Source organism: Enhydra lutris, unplaced genomic scaffold, assembly GCF_002288905.1.
Source record: "Enhydra lutris kenyoni isolate GAN:26980312 unplaced genomic scaffold, ASM228890v2 scaffoldscaffold39, whole genome shotgun sequence".
Lineage (NCBI taxonomy): Eukaryota > Metazoa > Chordata > Mammalia > Carnivora > Mustelidae > Enhydra > Enhydra lutris.
The window spans coordinates 30,477,811-30,494,592 of record NW_019154123.1 but is presented as its reverse complement, the minus strand read 5'-3'; the positions used below and the strand labels follow the sequence as shown (position 1 = coordinate 30,494,592).

Genomic DNA, 16,782 nt, shown 5'->3' with positions numbered 1-16,782 from the left:
CACCTTGTGAACTCAAGGGGGCGGTGGAGGTCTGGGTCCTTCCTGGCCCGTCCTCTTGGAGTGCACTGAGGCAGCGAGCACAGACGCAGGAGAAGTGCCCCAGTGGCAGGTGGCCTGCACAAGATGACCCAGGAGGACCGGTTGGAGATTTGAGTGTCAGCCACTGACCCTAAGTGTTGAGACTCATACCAATTTTTTGTTCATGATTCTTCTTCTGAAATGTCAAGGAAGAGGGATCAGAGCCCCGTCTCACAGACACCTATCTCATAGACAAATCTGCACAAGCTGAGCAGCCTGTCCCCAAAGTGGCCTGAATGGCCAACTCTGGCCAAAGCTCGTGATGGGTTTCCATCTTTTTATGTTATTGTTCATGCTGGCGGTCTAAGGGACACGCAGAGTCCAGGAGGAGGGACTAGACGGACACGTGAATAAATGACAATGAAATACCTTATCACAAGACTGGAGGATTTAATTTCCAGGACAGTGAGGGGAAGGATGGCATTTGAACAGATGGACACTGGACAGATGCACAACAGGGGTCAGAGAAATCAGGAATGGCTTCCTGGAGGCTGTGTGGCCATCCCAACTGGGGCATGGTGGAAGCTTGTACGTGACCTCTGGCCTGTCCAAATTTGGACTTCACATTTCTCTCTCTTTTTTTTAAGCTTTTATTTATTCATTTGAGAGAGAGAGAGAGAGCATAAGAAGGGGGAGAGGCAGAGGGAGAGGGAAGAGCAGACACCCCACTGAGCAGGGAGCCCAATGCGGGACTCGATCCCAGGACTCTGGGGTCACGACCTGAGCCAAAGGCAGACGCTTCACCAACTGAGCCACCCAGGTACCCCCGGACCTCACTTTGAACCACTCCCCCACACTATCCACAAAAGGTGCAGAATGATACCCACCCTGTGGCCTGTCCAGAATCTAGAAACAGGATGTCTGGCTGGAAATGGGGCAGCTGAGGCTGAACAGAGAGGGAGGGGCGGGAGGTGGGGCTTGAATCTAAAGTTGAGGAGTTCAGGTGTTAGCCAGGACCCCACTGGAATCTGAGTGACGATGCGATGAGGGGAAAGTGACTCTGATGGGAGTTTGGTGATGATGGAGCCTTTTCAGAGCCCGGCAGGCATATTGCTGATGCCTGCCGCCCCAGCTCCAGGGGCCCGTGGTAAGACAGGCTTGAACATCCTTGACAAGTTTCCCACATTTGGGACAGCTACATCTTACCGTTCTGTGTTCATTTCCACTCCTTCCCAAAAAGCTGGGGGCAGAGGGCCAATAAGCAGTTTGTAATCTTAAAGAAAAACGGGCGGTATTTGTTTTCTTGTGGTCTATCACACTCGCGGCCACAGCCCCCTGTTCCCAGCTTCACAGAAATCGAAGAAACCGAAACTAAACATTAACCAGGATCATTGACAACATCCACGAAATGACATGGCCCGGTGCAACGAGGGAGAGGACCCCCGACCCTCTGAGGGATTGTTCAAACAGGCCCAGGATCTGGGGGCGGGCCCCCTTTGCAGGGGACTGGGAGGCCCGCTGATGCCAACCAGCACACTCCGTTCCAGCCAACAGTCCCGTCTCAGGGCCGGCTGTGGCGCTGGTTCCCTGGGGACCAGCAGGGCTAAGAAAATCACATCATGCAGGAGAAGGGCTCCCAAGGAGGTACCCCCGGGGGGCCATGGAAGGCAGAATGGAGAGTGATGCATGTCACTCCCCTGTTGTGGGGGGCAGCCTCGGATGCAGGTCTTCAAGAATCAATAGGTTCTGTAGTAAGAAAGAAAGGGCAGTCAAGGCAGAGACAGGTGAACTAGGGTGGGGGACGGGCAGCGTCTGGGAAGTGACTAATCTGGTGTGGCATGTCAGGAAGATGGCCAGGGAGACTGCCAGGGCCCGAAGGCAGCTTGGGTCAGATCAGAAAGCCCAGCTCTAAAAGGCAGGCTTGGCTGGGAAGGTTCTGAGCGCCTTGTCAAAGCCTCTGGGCCACTGCGGGGAGCGTGGGCTCGCCGGGAGGCCACGATGGGAGTTTGTGGGGATCATCCGGGCCAGGAATGATCAGGACTTGCCCCGGGCTGCAGCTGTGGGGAGGGATGGGCTCAGCAGGCTTTTCAGAGACACAGTCCCCCCCACCCCGATCCAGTGACGAAACTGGGTGGGGGGAGGCAAAGTCAGGACTGAACACTTTGACATTCTGAGAAAGGGATGTGTCCATCCGGGGTCCAGCTGGGTTGGCAGGAAGCCCGTAAGCACTTCCGAAGAAGGGAATTTAATACAGAGGGTCGGCTGCATAGCACGGTAAGAGCTACAGAGCTGAACGGGGTGTTGAGGCAGCACAGAGGTTAGTGATGGGAAGAAGATACCAGCTTCTGCTAGAGCAGGAAGACCAAAAAAGTGAGGCAGGGAAAACTAGAGCTGGGAGCTTCCCGGCCCAGCACAAGCCCCAGCAGGACATGGAGGAGGCCCAGTGCAGGGCCAGGGGAAAACATGGCCTGGCTTCTGTCCCCACCGGCCCTCTCACCTTGCACCTGCCGCTGCCCAAGGCTGCTTACAAGCCAGGAGACTCAGACACTTGGGAAATGCGTCTCCAGCCCACACAGCAGGCAGGGAAGGCTGGGGCACATGTGACAGCAGCAGGCCAGGGCCTCGCACGGGCACAAGAGAGCCGGCAACTGAGGAGACACGGTGAGTAGGCACCACACCGGGATGTGGAAAGCGTGAGGTCCCCGCCTGCAAGGAGAGCCCACTGGCAGGGAAGACACGGGCCGGGGAGGGGGGGTTGGCAGATGTGGAAGGGTTGGCATGGCTCCAGCCGAGGTTTTCCCAGCTGAGCCAGAAGCTGATCCTGCCCGAGCCACGCCGTCCGTCCGGAGCTGAGCCACAGGGGTGGGGCAGGGCGAGCTGGGCTCAGGAAGCTTCAGTGAGATCTCCCAAGCCCCGTTCAGGGAAATAGGACGGTGCCGGGGAAACAGGGCTGCCCCGGGGCAGCCGCTGGACTCCCGGCAGTTTCCAGTCTGACAGCAGCTAGCTGAGGAACTGCGGGCAAGTGAACGAAGCTTCTGGGCCTCAGTTTCCTGCCTGTGACGTAAAGAGAATACCTCCCTTGTTGGGAGAATCGAAATCACAGAGAAGCACCTGGTGAGCAGGAACGCTCCGTCTACTCTGGGAAGACCAGGGATGGCACACAGACGCCAGGTCCAGCCAGGACTCAGTAACGCCACTGAGTCCCTTGAGATGAGGGCAAGGCTGAGTCTGATGGGCTCCTGGGGCCCCCCGGGATTACTACACCCACAGAGAGGCTGGGGCCACGTGCCCGCTGCTGACAGCTGTGCTCGAAGGCACGTTTCCCGTGAGTTGTAGCTGGCCGGCCACATCTCTGGCCATTCTGTTAGGACCAGCCACCCATATTCCAAATGACTGAGAAGGCAGAGTGGCCGGCGAGGCCCTAAGCACAGCCAGACCGACCCATCCCTGCCAGGCTTCGGCCTGGGACCCCATCGCTGGCAGCAGGGAGGCGACCGCTCTGAGAGGAGGTACTCTCAACACCCCGGGAGCCCTGGAGTCTGTAGATGGGAGAGACAGGATACAGTGGGAGGTGACTTCTTCTCCCCTTCCTCTTAGAGCCCTGTTCACGGCCACTGGCGGGTGTGGGGCCCAAGCTGGCTCCACAGAACACAGGGCAGGAAGTGATCTGGAGGGCTTCTTGGGCTGCAGGCCTTGCCCTGGTCCCTGAAATGGTGTCCAGTATCCTTTGGGCACTTTTTCCTGAGCGAGGGGCCATAGCTTTCTCCTGGTCATGAGGGGAGTCGGCGGACCCCGTTGTCACAAGCTCCAGGTGAAGGCATCCACCGTGCGGCCCCATCCCCCACCATCCCCATCTCACACAAGGGTTCCAGCACACAGAACTCCTTGTCATTGCCCAAAGTCCCCATGTTTCTTAGGGGCTACTGTCTCTCCACCTGGAATCCCTCTCCTCCCCACATGGCCACACATCTTGGGTTCCCCAGCCTTTAAGGCTCAGAGCAAGCGTCGCCCCCTCCCTCCTCTCCTATACAGCATGGTGGACGGTATTTCCCAAAGATGGCGGCTCTGTGTACTTACCCCATTCCACAGGACCTGCTGGCCGCATGAGGGACTCTGCTTCCACAGAGAGATAGGTCTTAGGCCCTCCCCTTGGATCTGGGAGGGTCTGCTGTCTAGTCCCACCAGTGGAGTGTAGGGGCAGTGAGGCTTTGTGACTTCCAAGGCGAGGTCAGAAAAGGTCAGCCCTTCCACCTGGTTCTCACTCATGTTCATGTTCATTCTCTCTCTCTGTCTTGGTCTCTCCCAACACCTGCCCTTGGACCCCAGCCACCGTGCTCAGGAAGCCCGGGGCCGACAGTGAGTGGAGGTGCCTTCAGGTCATTCCAGTTGGGGCCCCATGATGACACCCAGACGAACCGTTCCCGCCATGCTTGTCTGCACGCTGACCCACAGAAACCCAGAGAGAACGAATGATCACTGGTGGTGGAAACCACTGTGTCTTGGGTAATTTGCTGAGAGCGATGGACAAAAGGACTGGTCTGGAGTCCCATGACGCCTGGGCTTCTGTCTGCCGGCCCCCTCGATCCCTGAGTCAGCCAGTGGGCTGACCGCGCCGGCTCCCCACTAGACCACGAGCTCCCGGGCCCCCCACCACTGGCCACCTCCACGTCCCAGGCCAGACCCACTGCTGGAGCTCTGGGGGCTCTCAGCAAAACTTCATCCAATGAAACCCAGGAACTGGGAGAGAGACAAATAATTAAGTGTATCAAAACCAAACTCCTGGCTGATTGAGTTACTTGAGCGACAGCTCTACCCATGTGAGATACAGACTTTTTCAACCAATGAAGTGTCCGAGAGAATGTCTTCATTTAAACCTTTACAAGGGTTTCATAAACTGGTCCCATCAGGCTCTGGTCTCCTATGCAACCTGCAGAGGTTCATCTTCAGAGTAAACAGACATCAGGGACATGAGAGGACAGAAAGGGACCCCGTGGCAGCGAACCCCTCCAGCCAAAGTAATCTCATGGATCCGCCCCCATGTCCTTGGGTTTCTTCCCCCGTGACTCCATAGCCGCCTCCTTCTCACGGAGCCTCACTTCCTCCCTCCCGCTCAGTGCCAGGACTCTGTAGGACCCCCAGATGGTCTCCCCACTCCCTGAGGCTGTCCCCCACAGGGGCCGTCCTGTGAGGCCCCAAGCACAGAATGCGGCTCTCTGGTCGTCTGTCCCTGGGCCTGTCCTTCCTTCCCAGGAAGGCCCTCCAGGCCGAGAGATTTCATGACACAGACCTCGCCAGGAACGTTGCACAATTTGGGGAGCATTTGCTGCTGCCCCATTTCCCCTGGTTTCTGCACCATCATGGAGGCAGACTTAGCAGGAATGATGAGGCCCATTTTATAAAGGGAAGTGGTCCCCCCAGCTCTCCAGCTCGGACTTCTGCCCGCATGCACACCACAGTCCCTCAACCCATTCTGTCCACTCTCAGCCAGGCTGCTCCTAGTCACCAGGGGAGGGAGCGGTGTCCTGCCGCATGTGCCCCAGAGGGACACCGAACCATCCACAGCCGTCTGGCCCACTCAGCTCACCCCTGAGCATCCAGAACAAGTCTAGACCTCCTCGAACTGTCAGGTAAATGAAAGAGGATTAGACTTGTACTTCTGTTACCAAAAGACACACACACATGCACAGGTAGCAAAAAACAAGCAAGGAGACAAGCCCAAACCTTTGGTGTACGTTCCCCAATTACAAAGACCCGTTTTTGGATTACTTACTGTTTGGGATGATTCAAGATCTCTTGCCCTGTACCAAACATAAGAATCAATTTCACTGCACCAGGCCTGTTTCACGAATGTCTACTTCTGTAAATATTTAAGGGGTACAGTCATGGGTCCCCTGTGCACACACACCTCTTTCTGGATAAAGAGGTCTCCGGGTTAGGATGTGTTCTGGAATCTTTCCTTCTACACCTATCGGGTCTGGTCACTGTCTGCAAGGCTGACATTCCCCAAGGGGAGGGATGAGCAGGCAGAAGGCTGTGGGCTGTGTCCCAGCCGGGTCAGGTTCCTGGGAGCTGTCAGCCTGGTTTCTGACGCCCCAGCGAGGCCATAAATAACCACAATGAAAGGGCAGCAGGCAGCCCAGGCCTCCACGGCAAGGCACCCCCGCCCATCAATCTAGTCTAATGAATGCTTGGCATTCAGGCTTCCGCCGCGACCCGACCCCGGCCCCAAGCATTCTTGGGGGGTGCAGCGTCCCTTCCCAGGCATAGACCGGGTCAGCCAGGAGCACGTGGCTTTAGGCTGGCCCCATGTCTTGCCCATATACTTTACGGATGCCGGAGACAGGCAGGAAGGCTCTCATCACTCAAAACGCATCCCCCCTTCCAAGATGGGCTCCAGAAAGCAGACCTACAGCCCCATCCATGTCCACGTGGTGGGTCCCGTCCACAAGGGGCCCCATGCAGCAATCCCAGCTACCCCGCACCTTGTGACAGCTACTCCACAGAGGGAGCTGGTCTTTGTGTTCCCTGCTCTGTGGGTGGGCAAAAGTCAGATGATACTCTAGCTCAACTGTTTGTCCTCCTTTTGTCCTGGCCTCAAGTGGCAATTACCTTTTATTCTTTCATTTGTACCTTTTGTTCTTACACAGAGTTTGCCTCGACTATCTGAACACTTTAAAAATATCCACCTAAAATCACATACCTCCCCCCCGCTCCCCGACTTCCTCTCTGTGTCTCTGGTCTCTCTGCTGAGCTCTTGTGATTGAATTTGCATAAGTAAAATGCTCAGATGATCCTATCCTACCACCAAATAAAACAATTTGGCTTATAACAGACTTTTCACCACATACCTCTACAAAAAATAAGATGCACCCTTTATCAGTGCATACACACCATAACGTGAAGGCTCTGTGACCACGAGTCAAACCCCCTCACTTCTACATGGAAAACCAAGGCCCTTCAAGTTACAGGGTTGGATAGAGGACCCATGTCTCCTAGGGTCCAGTGCACTTGGGGTCAGGAATGACCCCGGGACATTCAGGATGTCCCTCAGGCAGTCCTTATGGAACCGAGCCCCACGGGCAACAGCACCTTCCACAGAACATCCTTGGTTGGCGTTTCCCCTTCTGTCTCATGGTGCTGCCTCCTGGAATTACCTCCCAGTTAAAGCCCATCCAAGTCCTTGTGCCCAGCTCTGCTTTCGTGAGCGTGCAAACTAAGCCCATGTTTTACAGAATGTCCACTTTCTCCAGGCAGCTCGGGGTCATCATTACCTACCTCAGCTCATTATTCTCCTCCAGCTCGGTGTTGGACTAACGTGTCAACTCGGGAGCCATGGAGGTGCCTGTCCCACTGAACATCCCAGACCCCTCTTCTTTGGAAGTTTCTGTCAGAAACTTTCTTTCAGTTTGACATGTTTCCGTCTCTTTCTTTGTTGCTAGCAAGTCCCCAGCAGGACCACCACCCTCCTCCCAATGTGTGATTTTTTTTTGCCTTTAATCTACTCCAGTCTGGAAACCATATGACCAAACTTGATAGATTTGTGTCTAACATAAAAGTGAACAGAGTCTGAGCAGAGGAACTTTCCTTTGAGCAATGCATGAGCTTTCATCTAAGGCACTGGAAACTTCTTTTTTTTTGGTGCTTGGGAGATGTTTTTATTTTTTCCTGGTTTAGAGCTCTAACTGAGAGGCTAAAAGTTAGGTAGTGAAATTTTGCATGAATGACTTCTTATGTTTCAATTTAAATAGGGGATGTGTTCATGGGCCAATGCAGTGGGTCTAATAATACTTATCGCAAATGCCCTGAGGCTTTTGGCTTGCCGCTTGTTGGGATATGTCAGTTTCATAGATCTGATTTTCAAGGCTCTGGAGACTTCAAGAGTTTGCCAGCTTCACAGATGTCAAAACAATATCATATACCAGAGAATAGTGGCTGACGCACAGATTTGAGGGCAAAAATAGAATCAGTGCAGGGACTGAATACAAATCTCCCCATCCAGCCTCCAAGTCTAATTCCTCTCCGGAGAATCCCGTGTCCCCTCTCCTGGGTGGGAAGGAAGGTGAGCTCATCAGCCGCAGCAGAGGAGTCTAGCTGTTCCCACAGATCTGAGAGTTTAGAATGCGGCTGGGCCCTCCCCCAGGTGCCCACCGTCTCCCAGGCCAGGTGATCAGCCCCGGGAAGGTGGGGGCAGGACGTGGGACCCTCTACACCCCCATTTGCAGAGACATGTGCTCTCAAATCTTTCAGCACCTGCTAACCGCTTGAAGGTTCGGAGGCCCGGAGAGAGGAAGTGACTTGCCCAAAGTAATAGAGCAAAGTTGAGGCAGAACAGAAGCCACAAATCAGGTATCCTAATCTTTTCCTTCCCTCCAAGCCTAACTGGATCCTCTGTTCCCATTTACAAAGTCCTCCGGCAAAGTGGAAGCGGCAGGTGCTCTCACATGGTAAGGGAAGGAGAAACACGGGCGGGGACCCAGGACCACCATCTCCACCTCATAGGAAAGACGGGCCGAGGAACCACCTCAGTCAGTGAAGACAGCGATGGTTCATTTTATGTGTCCCCTTGACTAGGCTAGGGGCTGCCCAGGTAGCCAGTAAAACATGACTTCTGCATGTGTCCATGAGGGTGTTCCTGGAAGAGATGAGCATTTGAATCAGTAGACTGAGCAAGGCAGATCCATCCCCCTTCACCAATGATGCCCAGTCATGGACTGGCATCATCCAATCCATCGAGGGCCTGAACACAACAAAAAGGTGGAAGAAGGGAGAATGTGCTCCCTTTGCTTAAGCTGGTACATCTGTCTCCTGCCCTTGGACATCAGAGGGCCTGATTCTCTGACCCCTGGACTCTGAATTACACCACGGATCTTCCTGCTTCTCCGCTTGCAGGTGGCAGACCATGGGGGACTTCTCAAGAGAGAGAGATAGAGAGAGAATGGTCCTACTGGTTCTGTTTCTCTGGAGAACCTGACATCCAGTTTTTGATCCTTCCTTTACTTTGGAGCAATGGATTTCATCACTGACAGATCCAACACCCCTAGTATAACAAATGATTCTTAGCAACCCCTTCAGTCTCCTGAAATAAATTTCACAGATAGTATAATCAGATCTCACAGAGAATTTAAAAATTAAATGTCCTAACTGCAATAAATTAGAAATAAAAGGTAGTCTACGATAAACGAATATTCCTCTCCATGTGAAAATGCTCAGGTATGACCTCACCAGAGATCTGATGAAGCCCTCGGAGGCTTTCACCTAGTAGATAATGAGGAAAGGATGAAACTAAGTGAAGCTGCTTTCTGTCTATATTCGAGTCTTTGAAATAAGGGTTAAGTATTGTCAAGGCGGGGCGGGGATATTTTCCAAAGTCTGAGCAACTCTGATGAAATTGCAAAGAAGGCAAAGCCCAGTCTTCCCAGCAGGTACATGCCAAATTGCACTCCTGGAAAAGGGAAAGTGTCCAAGCCAGAAGGACAACTTTGGGGTCACCTGTGTCAGGGTCAGTGGCGGGCTGAGCTCACTACAGGATTTCACCCACATTGGTGCCTGGAGGCCCGTCTGCAAGTCGTGGGCAACGTTGACAACTCACTGTCCTGCACGGCTGTCCCAGGGTGCAGGACGCGCCGCATCACCGGGACAGACCAGAACGCGCCAGGAGGGGGCGGTGCCGCCCCGGGAACCTCAGGTCCCCGCCGGCCGCCCCTCGGGCGCGGGCCCCCAGAGGCCTGGCACTTGCCCAGAATTACAGGAGACAGAAGCTTCAGCAGCTCGTCCTCCTGCCCGGGAGCGGCTTGCGCTCCACCGAGTCGATGGGCCCGGCTGTCCCTTCGTGGGGGAGGGCGGCTTGTGACTCCCAGGAGGAAAAGCTCAGCGCCCCGCAAGGGGAGCCGTTCCTCCAGGGTGCCGCAAGGGGGCGCCCTGGGCCGCTGGATCGCCGCGTTTGCAGGTTTCTGAAATGTTGAACCCTACGAGATACAGAAGTGGGGGCGAGTTGAACACACAGCGTCAGAAAGAATTCTTTCACAGGCTTACATTGTGCTAAATTGTCTGATTTTTGGAAGCGCCGGCCACTCTCCATCATCCACAGTATGTACTGAACAGTGTTGTCAATGGCATTTCCAGTCCTCCCAAATGATAGAATTTTGATATGTAAACAGCAACTTTAATATCCTCCCAGAAACAGGGATGGGAAGAGGTCACGCAAGTGCAACCGCCAATGTCTTGCTTCCTGTCTGCCACACTTACCGCACTTCTCTAGAAATCATAATAACAGATAACATTTCTGAGAGCCCATGTGTCCTTCTTACAAGAATGCACTTATTTTCCCCTCACCAACAGCACTGTGAAGTGGGCACCACGAAGCTCATGATCAACAGTATGCACGAGGAAACTGAGGCACAGAGAACTACAGTACGTTGCCCAAGGTTACACTGCTGGCAAGTGGCACGGGATCACCCAACTGTGGAACATTCAGGACATCAGGGCAAGGCGCCCCACCTGTTGGAAGGAGGGCCTTTGGGATGCCTTAGCAAGAAAACAAGGCAGCCTGCAGCCAGCTCGCTTCTTCAAGATCTCCAGAGGGCATGAGGATGGTAAAATAAAAAACACCAACAAGAAAAAGGAACCCCTGTGAAATCTTTTTACATGGCCCGTTTCATGGCTCGTTTCGTTCATGAATTCATCCAGACCACTACAGCGGGCAGGTCCGACCAAGCTAGCATTCACACCACTGCCCTGGGTCTAGCTCCAAACAGCCATGAGACCCAGTGCGGGACAAGATAGAGCCCAACTTTTCAACCTGGGCTCAGTGTTAGGGTCTCTGCGGGAGTTAAAGATAAAACTGGTATCTGGGTCCGTCTGCCCCCGTCGATTGAAGCAGAATCTCTGGAAGTAGGACCCGCCCAGGCGCCTGTTGCTGGGGTTACCTTCACCTCTCCAGGTGATTCTGAGGTTTGATCAACATCAAGAACCAAACTCCTGGGGCGCCTGGGTGGTTCAGTGGGTTAAGCGTCTGCCTTTGGCTCAGGTCATGATCTCAGGGTCTTGGGATCATCGAGCCCCGGGTTGGACTCCCTGCTCAGCGGCAAGTCTGCTTCTCTATCTCTCTCTGCCTATTTGTGATCAATCTCTCTCTCTCTCAAGTAAATAAATAAATAAATAAATCTTTAAAAACAAACAAACAAACAAACCTATTGGGGTGCCTGGCTCAGTCGGTTGGGCATCTGACTCTTGGTTTTGGCTCAGGTCATGGTCTCAGGCTCGTGGAATCAGGTCCCATGCCGGGCTCCATGCCAGGTGGGAAGTCTGCTTAGGGCTCTTTCTCCCCCATCCCCTCTGCCCTTGCCCTCACCCCTTGTGCTCCCTTGCTCACTCTCACTCTCTCTCTCTCTCTCTCTCTCTCTCAAATAAGTAAATGAATAAATCTTGGTTTTTTTTAAGACTTTATTTATTTGACAGAGAGACAGCAAGAGAGGGAACACAACCAGGGGGAGTGGGAGAGGGAGAAGCAGGCTCTCTGCTGAGCAGGGAGCCCCACATGGGGCTTGATCCCAGGACCTTGGGATCATGATGTGAGCGAAAGGCAGATGCTTAATGACTGAGCCACCCAGGCACCCCAAATAAATAAATCTTTAAAAAAGAAAAGAAAAGAATGAAACTTCTTTTTCTATACCTGAGGAAAGACCTGGAAAGGAGCCATGATTTGCCAGAGGCAGAATGCTAAGGAAGGAGGGAGCCAAGTGTCCTGCTTTCTATCCTGGAACCCATCAAAAGCATTAGTACCACCCCAGACTGGGCCAGCTCCACAAGGAGACAAGGACTCCTGGGGTGTGGGGCACACTCAGAGTCTCTTCTCTGCTGCCCTCAGTCTGAGCTGCAGGGCTGCTCAGTGCCTCCTGCTTCTCCTCAGGACCCTGTGGCCCCCTCAGTGGTCAGAACTCCCGGCACCACAGATGCCGCTTCCCCAGTGTCCATCGGGTGGTTGGGTCACCAGATAAAACACTGGATACCCAGTTAAACTCAGATTTCAGATAAACTACAAATAGTTTTGTAGTGTGAGGATGTCCCATGCAACATGTATATGTTTATTTGCAAAATTCGGCCGTGCTACCCAATAGAGCACAGCGACTCTGGTGTCGCCCAGCCAACCGGAAAGGGAGAATGCGCCGCTTGCCCAGCTCACCCAGCCCCTGGCTGTCAGCCAGGGCTCCTCCCCCAACATCATTCAGCACAGAGAGAAATGATTCTATTTTGATTTAATAAGGAGTTAGAGTTTGGGGGAAATATAATTAAGAGAAATGTCTACTCAATTATCTTGTTCCTTTATCTCTGGCAGTGGAGGTTTGACTATTCGGACTGGCATCCACTGGGTGGAGGCCTGGAAAGCTCCTGGATATACTGGGGCAGCGATGCTCTCACAGGACAGCGGGCGTCACCCCCAGAGGGAAGCCAGCAGTCTAATGGAGCCGGCCTTGGGCCTGGGGCTGGGAGAGCACTAGCCTGGGGCTGGCCTTACAGGACCCACAGACACTCGGGGCCTTGGGCTCCCAGAGGTGGCACAGTTCCCCAGCCTTGGAGGACTGATTAAGATGATTAATCTAGGGGTGCCTGGGTGGCTCAGTCGGTTAGGCAGCTGCCTTCGGCTCGGCTCATGATCCAAGGGTCCTGGGATGAAGCCCCATATTAGGCTCCCTGCTCACAGGGGAGTCTGCTTCTCTCCCTCTGTCCCTCCCTGCTGCTCGTGCTCTCCAGCTCCCTCTCTCTCAAATGAATAAACACAATCTTTTTTTTTTTTAAAGGAATATTAAGGGGTGCCTGGGTGGCTCAGTGGGTTAAAGCCTCTGCCTTCAGCTCAGGTCATGATCTCAGGGTCCTGGGATCGAGCCCCACATCGGGCTCTCTGCTCAGCAGGGAGCCTGCTTCCCTCTCTCTCTCTCTGCCTGCCTCTCTGCCTACTTGTGATCTCTCTCTCTCTGTCAAATAAATAAAATCTTAAAAAAAAAAAAGGAATATTAATCCAAATGCTTCTGGGAATTGAACCCAATGAATCTGGGAGTCTGTTCCTTTGGCAAATCTGCTCAATTACCTTCCATCACCTTAGAATTATGGTGATTTTGATTTGAGTCTTGGGAAGCGTGTTGTTTAAAGGGGCATCCCTGGACACGAAGGAGGAGTTGCAATTCCTTGCCTGCGGCTGACATCGTGCTCCTGCCTTCCCCCAAACCTGTCCCTGCCCTTGGTTCATGGCTTCACTGTCTACCCTGCCCGCCACCCAGGAGATGTGCACCTTTGTCTGATCTCTCACTTGCCAGACCCTGAGTGAGTTCCTGGAGGACCTGCCAGACATCAGATTCGTGTCTCCCTCCCCTTCCCCAACATTTCATTCAGACCTGTCTACGCCGGAGGCAGGAGAACCAGGAAAGTGGCTGCACACTGGAGGCTGGGGATGGGAAGGGGGAAATGGATACACGGGTGCTCAGAAGTCTTCCCAGACGGGTGGGCCATGAAGATCAAAGGGGAGGGGAGACTGGAGAACACACACAGCTCCTGGGCTTTGCTGGAGGGAAATCCCCGAGGAAGCCGGGATGGGTTTGCTTTACACGTGTTCACAGCGGGATAATCGAACACAGTGCTGCAGAGCAGGCAGGTATCTCCTCACAGAGGCAGTGAAATCCTGAGCCCGAGGTGGAGATGCAGGTCACCACGCATCCGAGCCTGGGGACACACGTGAGATTCCCCGGGGAGGCCGGACAGCAGGCCCCCGGCAGATCCCGGCAGAGAAGAGATGGGCAGCTGGGAGACGGAAGGTATGGCCGGGCTGTGAGAGCATGGTGTCCTGTGATCCACAGGAGAACCATCGCAGGGGGCAGGCAGCCACAGAGGCAGTTGCTGTCAGAGAGCTGAAGGCTGATGCACCTCCAAGCCCTGCTCACCACTCCTCCCTACTCTGGGCTCAAGGAGCAACCCCCTTGTCCGCTGGACCATGCGGCAGATGGGGATGGGGGTGGGGAGAGCCAAATGGAGCCTCCTGAGGCCCCCCATTCATCCTGGTCTCCCCTGGCCATGGTGCTGGAAGTGGCCCCAAATGACACAAGTTCCCCCCCACACACACACACCAGTCAGACCTCTCTCCCTCATCCTTCTGCTCACCTCTGCTTGTCACGCCTCCTTTGTTTTTCTCTATATCAATTGAAAACAAATTTTCAAACTTTCAAATTTTCAAATTTTCAAACTTTCAATCTCTCTCAGTGAAAGAGATGGAAAGGGACATTTGGCCTTTGAGCTAGAAGTCCAAACAGGACCGGGGTGGGCGATGCCTGAGGCTCAGAACCTCGGGCGGGGTGAGTGTGGGGTGGGCGTTAGATTATCAAGAAACACCAGGGAGAATGTTCTTTTATTCTCCAGACCCCAGTACAGCTTTACAAAGCTTAAGGAAGGCCCAGGTAGGGCTCTGCCTGGGTGATAGGAACAGAAGGGGGAAGGAAGGAGGAGGAGGAAGGAGGAGGAAGGGAGGAAGAGGAAGGAGGACGGAGGCCCCCCCCACCCTTCCCCCTGCACCACCCGCAGCACCACCTCCTCCACCTGGGAAATGCAGCTCCTTCCCAGCACCTGTAGAGGCAGGGCTTCGGCTCCCTCTTGGCCCCCACCTCTGGCCTGGGCGGGCCCCCGGAGGCCACCTAGGCAGGCTCCCGGCTCCGCACGCCCTGCACCTAGCTCCCCCCTGGCCGGGCCTCAATGGCCACGGTGACCCTCACAGAGCCGCACCTCGACTTCAAGTCCCAGTGCTGGCTGCCATTGAACGTTAGTGCCGGGGGGCCTGACCCCGGCCTGGGGGACAGCTGGACATTCAGCCAGCGGCACCGATCTTCACCGTCGCAGGCGAGCACCACGGTGCCCTCAGGGTTGCTGTAGGTGCACCGGATCCCGACCGCCTTCTCCTCCGCAGCCAGGTCCCAGGGGGCCCCCAGCTCTCCGTCCTCTGACCCTGGAGCCTGGAAGCCCAGATGGTTGCCGGTGACGGGACACACCAGCTGCTCCTCCTGCAAGGCGGGCAGGAGCTGGCCCTTCAGGTAGGCGGGGCCCGAGCAGTAGGTCTGCGTGTTGAAGAACCGGTCGCTGTACTCACGCAGCCAGCCGAAGAGGTAGGCCAGGTGACAGTCACACTGCCAGGGGTTGCCACGCAGGGCCAGGTTGAACAGGTTGTAGTTCGTGTCGAAGATGCCCTCGGGGAGCGTGGTCAGGAGGTTCCGGGAGATGCTGAGCAGCTCCAGCTTGGACAGGTTCTGGAAGAGCGCTGGGTGCAAGGTCGTCAGGTTGTTGCTGCCCAGGTAGAGCCTGACCAGCCCCTGCAGGTCCCTGAAGACGCCGGCGGGGAGATGGGTGAGGGCATTGTGCGACAGCGTCAGGGAACTGAGGCTGGACAGGTTGGCAAAGGCGTCCTCGCTGACGGCCTCCAGCTGGTTGTAGGACAGAGACAGGCCAAGCAGGCCCGGGGTGGGCGCGAAGAGGCCGGCGGGCAGCCCCTGTAGCGCGTTCCCCTGCAGGTTCAGGAAGGTCAAGTTGCCCAGGGAGGAGAAGACGGACAGCGGCAGGTGGCCCATGGCGTTGTGCTGCAGCCACAGCTTCTCCAGCCGGAAGAGCCCCTCAAACACTCCTGGTGGCAGCTCCTTGATGGCATTGCTGTCAAGGAAGAGCTCCCGCAGGCAGCCCAGCTGGCTGAACACGCCGGGGGGCAGACCGGAGAGCACGTTGCTGCTCAGCCTCAGGGTCTGCAGGCTCCCCAGGGGCTCAAACAGCTCCTCAGGCAAGTGGGACAGCAGGTTCTGGGCCAGGTTGAGGGCTTTCAGCCCTCTCAGGGGCCGGAAGAGCCTCCCCGGCAGGCTCTGGAACCGGTTACCCTGTAGCTGGAGAGACTCCAGGGCGTGCATCTGCTGGAAGAGGCCCTCGGGTAGAGCCTCCAGCGTGTTGAAGTTGAGGGTGAACTGCCTCAGCGAGGTCAGGTTGGAGAAGGCGTCGGCGCTGAGGTTGGAAAAGGCGCTGGCGCTGAGGTTGGAGAAGGCGCTGCCAGTGATCTCCAGGTCCTCCAGCCCGGGCAGCCCCCCAAAGGCGTCGGGCCCAAAGTGCTGGAGCTGGGTGTTAAGGAAAACCACCTTGGTCAGGTTGGGGCTGCCACTGAAGGCCCGGGTTCCCACCGTGGTGAGCGAGGTCTCTACAAAGATGATGTCTGTGGCATGGGGTGGGATGTCCGGCGGGATGGCGGCCAGCCCTTCATCGGAGCAGAACACCTCCTGGATGAAGCAGTCACAGCCCGCAGGGCAGGGCTGGGAGGGCCTGGCCAGGAGCAGGAGGCTGGCCCAGCGCAGCCAGGCTCCGGACAGCATCTCCTGATCCCAGCAGGAAGAGAGAACAGAGGTGATGCCTTGATCAAGGGCGGCCAGCGCCAGGGTGGGCCAGCCAGGAGATGGGGGTTAACTCTATCAGGGAGGCCACCCCTTGGGACAGTATGTGTTTTCAGTGGTTGTTTTCATACAGCTTCATGGCAGCCTTGCAAGGTTCATGGGACCCGGGTTCGGACCTCCTGATGGGCTGCCACATGGCCTATCCACAGCCACCCGGCAGGTTAGTGGCAGGACAAAGACCCAGGTCTCCTGGACTTCCCATGGGCTTTCAGGTGGAGGGAAAGGGTGGAAGTGAGATTAAAGGCATGGAAGAGAGGGAAAGGAGGAGACCGTGGGTAGTATGGAATTTTTAAGGTAATGTGTAAAA

At 55.3% G+C, this 16,782-nt stretch overlaps 1 protein-coding gene across 1 annotated transcript; it reads right to left on the bottom strand.

Annotated features, from left to right (window-relative positions):
* Positions 1-14,726: 14,726 nt before the first annotated feature.
* LOC111155194 (carboxypeptidase N subunit 2) lies at positions 14,727-16,397 on the bottom strand. The gene has a single exon (XM_022515297.1). The coding sequence runs from the start codon at positions 16,395-16,397 to the stop codon at positions 14,727-14,729; it is 1,671 nt and encodes a 556-aa protein (XP_022371005.1).
* Positions 16,398-16,782: the final 385 nt, after the last annotated feature.

Excerpts from the sequence above, each read along its gene's own strand:
- LOC111155194 (XM_022515297.1), bottom strand. The coding sequence starts at position 16,397 with ATGCTGTCCGGAGCCTGGCTGCGCTGGGCCAGCCTCCTGCTCCTGGCC.